Raw genomic sequence first — 6,816 nt, forward strand, 5'->3', positions numbered from 1 at the left:
ACTACAGTATTAAATTTTTATTTTTTAAGATAATTAAATAATAACTTTGAGAAAATTTTAAATCTTTCTATAAGAAAGAATTTTAGTCATCAAAATGATATCATGCATTACATTAGAATAAGTCTAAAATGTTCCCTACTCATTTACTATTGGAGTTGAGTAAGTGTCACCCTTAAAAAAATTCCTAGATTTCGTGTAAAGTAACTCAAAAATGTATGTAGAAAAAATTAATTATGGCTGAGACCAGGAAATAAATAAAGTAGATGCAAATACACATGTTTTGTAGGCATATTGTATTTATTCTTTCTTTAATGTTACATTCATTAAATATACTGATTAAAACAGTTAATAAGTATGTGTGTGTGTGTGTGTGTGTGTGTGTGTGTGTGTGTAGTTGTGTATGTTCTATTACATGATTAATATGCACTGTTAACTAAGTATGTGGATTTAAGACTAACCTATATGTGTTACGTTAGTCAAACCTTGCTAGATTATTATATGAATTACAGTTGAAAATGCTGCTAACAGCAAGAATACCAAGCTGGTGAATCAATGCTTTCTAATTATTGTAACTTTTAGTTTTATAACTTTGCATAAACCTAGTTAGAATTGTATATTAAATTAGCTATGTTAATCAATGAGCTAATTTTTTAGTTCTGATCTACATAGGTAGCTTGATTAGATCAGAGGTTAACGATCATTAACAATCTAGTACATTTGACAGAAATGAAGAGTAAATATTATCTTATGGTTATTCAACAGAATTGAAATGAAGCTTAAACTTATCAAATTTGTATTGGCAACCCAAAATGCTAGAAAATTTAGAAATTCTTTGACTACAAGAATAAAATTCTTTAACAAGTATTAATCAATTCAGAATTGCATATAATGACTACAAAACTGGTAACCACCAATAAAAGATCAAGAAATTAGACAGTATTGTGTTTTATAGGTTGAAATGTAATTCTAAAATTTTCATGATACTAGATTCAAATTTGTGCTAAATAAAATGGCATACAATTTCCAGCATGACAGGATTGCTTTTGTTTTCAACAGCTAATAAATACTAATAACTTCACTTTTTCTATGTTAAGACACAATATTGTAGTTCAAAGAAAATGGCATGAGTTACACAAGAATAAAATGTTTTTTTAAACTTAGATACATTTTGCTTATCATCTAACCAAATAAACTAGAGAAATACCATAATTCTTAGGTTTAATTTTATCATAATGAAAACAAAACAATCTTACAATCGTTGGAGAAAATAATGTTTGGTAAAACATACAAAAGTAAATGAATATATCTATGTTATTTTATTAAAGTCAAAATATGTTTTATAGATAAAATTTGAGATTGACTTTTTAGAAAACATAAAAGACACGGAATGTTAGATGACAAAAAAAAAGTAGCACAATAAACAGCTTAGATGATAAGAAAGACTTTTATACTACAAACATTTTACAAAGTATGGAAGAACCTATCAAGTTATACACATTTGAGACAGTAAGATTTTGACAAGAGGTAAGCAGTCAAAACAGTAAGATTTTGTTATGCTATAAATAATCATGACAGTAAAATTTTGTCACGCTATAAAAGCTGCAATAGAAATATGTTTTTGCTATACACAGTTAAGATGGTATGACTATCAGTCTATAAAATTGCAGCAGAAAGATTTTATCAAGCTGTGAAAAGCTGAGGCAGCATTTAAGACTTTTAAAATACATTTCTTCCATGAAGAAACTGGAAGAATTCAGGTTTCAAATGACTACAGCAGGAATAATCACTTAGTTTTATCAATAGCAAGAAGATAACACTCACTCACCTAACATACGGTTCATTGTCATGTACTTAGACTCTTGTTTCTCTTTAGTAGAGGCATCATACCAATTTAACACATCTAACACTGCTTGAGGATTCTTCTTCTGTTCTGACTTGGTAATGTTGGAATTCTGTAATAATCTTGCCCAAGACTCTGGCATTCCCTACAGAGTTAAAAAAAAAATCTGTTTTTACAAGGTATAGTCTTTCACAATCATACAAGGAATTAAAAAATTGAATTTTTCTATGTGATATCTCAGAAAAAAAAACAAAGTATGGGGGGGGGGTGTATTTTATGTTCTGGCCTGTTAATATATATAATAGTTTTTCTAATTTGTGTACATATGCTGTACTGCTAAGATGCATTCCGATTCAAGACATGTTGAATGCATAGCTCTACATATTGCATGACTTCTCTATTAACGCCGTTCATCACGACTTTATACTAGTCAATTCCTATTTGAATACATTCTATCATTTCACTTTTAATACACAAACATATATACAATAAACATATACTCACAGTAAACTCCCCTGTAATTGCATCAAATCCCACATGGATAGTATGTTCAAAGTTTGTGGGTGGAGAAATGACAGGTTTGTCTGCATCCTTCTTTTTTGTACCTAGAAAAATAAACAGTCTAAAACAACAACTCAAAACCTAGCTTTAGCTTGAAAAACACAACAACAACAAAAAACAAAAATAATCTCAATATACTCATAAAATTGACATAAGAATTTAGGGTAGGCAGGTCATTTTTTACCTCCATACGAGGATGATGTTTTTGTAAACATCGACACAATAATCTTTACGAAACTAGAGCACTATTCCCAGTATAAACTTCTGCACGTTATGTGTTTAAGTAGAGAAAAATATTGATAATAATAATAAAATAATCAAGACACATATATAAGAATTCATTTTCAATCTCAACATACATACATATAGAACTAAAACACGAATAATAAATATATTAACCATAAAATATTAATGGTATAAAGAAATATTTCGTATTATATAGTACATGTATTCCTCGATTTATGAACATTCAGCCTACGTTTATTCGCTATAACATAATTAACTTTTATGGGCATGTATTTTGATTTGCAATCACATTTTTTGCTATAATAAAAATTTGTTATAAAAGTTGTAAGAAAATTTTACCCTCTGAAGATCGCCAGTAATCACCATAGCCTCTCCCTTCTCATCGACAAGCAAAGCAACAACTACTTCTTGACAAATACAGTACACTACATTTTGTATTTCATTAATAAAAATGTCTTTTTATTTCAGATTTTTGTTTGTGTTTATTTTAACAGTATTTTTCTTAGATTATAGTCAAAGAAAAAGTTACATTAGTGTGGCCAAAAATTTTGGGTCAGGATTGCATCCACTATATTTTACCTTTAAAATAATGGGAAAAGCATTTTTGATTTATGTTTTTTGATGTACATTATGTTCTCAAAGAACATATTCCTTTCAGAAATCAAGGGATACCTGTACAGTAATATCTATTTTAAAGTTTAGCTTTTGAGATTTCAGTTACAGAATCATCATATATCATAAAATAGCTACTGAATTACGAACCAGCTTATAAAAACTTGTTGAGAGATACAAGTATATGTACAAAAACAGTAAAATGTTTATGGTTTGTATAAACAGCAACAATTAACAAGTTATACCAGTTGGTTAACTTGAGAAGTTTTAATGCCACACACCACCCTGTAAACTTAGAGCATTTTTGTAAAGAAATGGAAAAATTGAGCTCAGGTGGAACTTGAACCCACAGTTACAAGACTCATAAGTTTGGGTTCCATTTTCAGTTTTTCATTTCTTCAGAAAAACACTTGATCAACTAATATTACACTATTAAAAGGTTTGTGACTTTTGAATACAGGTTTATTGAAGCTGGAAAATGTTTCCAAGTTTTCAAAATCATGCAGCTTCGTGTAATTTTTCAAAGTTACAACATAATTGATTTTACATCTCATATATTTGTGCTGATTTTAAATCACTATAAAAGCTGGGCAATTAGTTGTATTTCCTAATCCATTAATCAACAGCCCCATTAACTGATTAGTACAGCATTCTTGAAGTAAAAAAGTTGGCAGCAGATTCTGCCAGCCAGTTTCCTTCTGTTTGGTAGCAAAGGAAAACATACTTGGGACCCTTGAATCATGACCCCCTCCTCTCTACCCCAATCACCGAAGCTGAATAAACTTAAAGTTAAAAAAATATAAGGTTAAAATAGGGCAGAGCACAGATCGCCCCATTATGAAACTTTGTGATTAACAACAAACATAAGAGCAATATTTCAATTACCCAGCTTGTTGGAATAATCAAAAACTTTAATTTAAATTAACTGATTATTTTCCTGACAATCAATTTAATAATAATTTTCAATTAACTGACTGTTGGTATAATTAAAAATAGTAGTAATCAGAAACACTAATTTTGATTGATTGATTTTTTGTGACAATCTATTTGATTGGAATTTTAATTCAACCATAGTTTGAATAATCACAATCAGAAACACTAGTTTTGATTAGTTTATATGACACTAATTAATGTAACTGCTGCTCATAGGTTGTTGATCGTATTGATTACATCACGAAGCTCTCATCCCTACTTTTGGGTAGTTTTATTTATTCACTAAACTAAATATCAGCAGATATTACATCAAATTTATCCAAACTGCTACAGTCACTTTGACCAACCTTGTAACAATCAATTTCCATATTACAACTGTTAATATGTTTTGTGTATCTCCACAAAACTTGGCAAGGTTTCAGTAAAGATGGAGTCAAAGTACTGATTACTCTGAGTGCAAAGTGCTTTTCATGCTAACATTGAAAATACTTTTCTTCATACGAAAAGTTTCAAATATCATTTGCATAACCTTTAAAATCTCCTAAATAAATATCAAACTTTTTTTCAGTAGAACCTTATAATTTATCTGTTATTTTCTCAACCTCAAGACTTGTTCAATTTGACTAACTTTGTAACCACTATAAAAATTAGAAAATAAATCTTAATTACCTTTTTTCTTTCTTTCTAGAATGATTGCAGGTTGTCACAGGAAATTACAATTGTTTATTCTAAATAACTTAAAGCTTGTAATAGTTTACATCTGTTTATAACTAATTTTATTGTTTTATTACCCCTTGAACCATGTGTAATTAATAATCCTACTACACAAGTTGTAAATTACTCAGCGAAAACATAGCTCATGTTTCAGTATTGAACGACATAATGCATGAGCTACTTGTGAGCATACCTCTTGAAGAATTTCTATTATTTTTCATCATCTTATCTAACAAGTTCCTAATTTTTACATTTTAGTTACTTTTATAATAATAAATAAAGAATAAACATGAAAAACAAAAAATATAGTACTCACCTTTAAGCTCATTTTGTTGCTATTAGTTACCAAAAAAAGTTAAACCTACTTTTTTTTTATACTAATGGTACTAGTACTCTAAACTTTTATTTACTTAAATAATACAGAATAATAACATGCACAAAGCCAACAGTGTCCTATAACTATCATAATTTAACTGGCTTTCTAATTGTATCATAACAATCTTAAAATAAGAAACTTTCAAACTGAAAATGAAACAGACAATACTTTGTACTGGTTTGGTTTGAATTTCACACAAAGCTACTCGTGAGCTATCTGTGCTATCTGTCCATAATTTAAAAGTGATAAACTGGAGGAAGGACAGCTAGTCAACACCACCCACTGCCAATTCTTTGGCTAGGCTACTCTTTTACCAATGAATAATGCAATTTACTGTTATCTTATAGCACCCCCACAGCTGAAAGGGTGATCATGTTTGGTTGCAGGAATTCTACTTCTCAGCTCTGTACAGAAAACAATGTAGTACAATATATCATTTTATAGATTAAAGCTTTGCCTTTCTATCGGTTAATAATAATATAGTATAAAACATCAGAGAGAATTATTGGCAATTTGTGAAACAGAGGATGTGACAAGTAGACATGACAAGTGGGTCTGATTTTCTAGTTTATGGCTCTCTATAAAAAAACAGGATTGAGGGCTATAAAAATTAGAATTTGCTTTAATAATGTATATACTGAGTAATATATGTTAAATGTCATACTTCAGAGAGGGGGTGGTAAATAAATTAGAGAAGAAAGAAGCCTTAGAGAACAAATGTCACAATTCTCATACTACGAGAGATTAAGGATTTTTTTAAATATTCTCCTTCAAAAATTAAGAACATAAAACTTATATAATATTAAAATTTGATTTATCAATTGGTTTATTCATATCCATTGATAATAACAGTACTGTAACCATCTCTCCACAGGCATCTTTTTTGCGCATGTAACAAGGTTTTAGTGAGTTACATTTAAAATTTAATTAAACCACTTTCATTTTTTGGTGTATCAATATATATATTGCATAAAAGGGTAACTAATAATCAAAATTTCAATAGTATATAAGTTTTAAGTTCTTACTTTTATAAGGCAATATTTAAAAAAAATCTAGAATTCCCCTAGCATGAGAATTGTGACACATGTTCTCTAGCAATCCCCTCTTCTCCGATTTATTTACCAATATTTATTTATATTGCCATTGTTGAAAAAAGCATAATTTTCTTAGATTTCGATTTATTTGGTTACAGAGCCCTGAAATAGACAATCAAGTCCCTCTTGCCACATCCTCTTTTTCAGAAATTATTTATATTATTTATAACCAAAAGAAAGCCAAGGTTTTAATCTGTCAAATAACATATTATACTATGCTGTTTTCTGTAAAGAGTATTGTCAATTTTGCTTTCAGCACAAGCTTAATTTTCACAGGAAATACATCAATGAGCTCAGATGAAGTTTTAATGGCTGTTTTGCATAGTTATAAAGCCAGAAAAACTGTGATAGTTTTGGGACATTGTCTGCTTTTTGCACGTTATTATTGTGTGTTCTTTGGTGCATTATTTAATTAAATAAAAAAGTATTCAGTGCAGAAC

At 29.1% G+C, this 6,816-nt stretch overlaps 1 protein-coding gene across 7 annotated transcripts in view; it reads right to left on the bottom strand.

Moving 5' to 3' along the window:
* The window catches only part of LOC106464238 (serine/threonine-protein kinase PAK 3-like), a 71,962-nt gene that overhangs the window by 53,752 nt on the left and 11,394 nt on the right, over positions 1 to 6,816 (bottom strand). For all 7 annotated transcript variants that reach the window (XR_002611758.1, XR_002611759.1, XR_002611756.1 and 4 more), the window contains exons 4-6: positions 5,589 to 5,593; positions 2,345 to 2,445; positions 1,826 to 1,985 (exon numbers count right to left, since the gene is read on the bottom strand). Coding sequence is in view for 4 of the 7 variants with exons in the window: in XM_022392202.1 (XP_022247910.1) it covers positions 1,826 to 1,985; positions 2,345 to 2,445; positions 5,589 to 5,593 (266 nt within the window). In the remaining 3 variants the exon portion in view is untranslated. The remainder of the gene's footprint in view (positions 1 to 1,825; positions 1,986 to 2,344; positions 2,446 to 5,588; positions 5,594 to 6,816) is intronic.

The sequence above is a fragment of the Limulus polyphemus genome, unplaced genomic scaffold (assembly GCF_000517525.1).
Source record: "Limulus polyphemus unplaced genomic scaffold, Limulus_polyphemus-2.1.2 Scaffold58, whole genome shotgun sequence".
Lineage (NCBI taxonomy): Eukaryota > Metazoa > Arthropoda > Merostomata > Xiphosura > Limulidae > Limulus > Limulus polyphemus.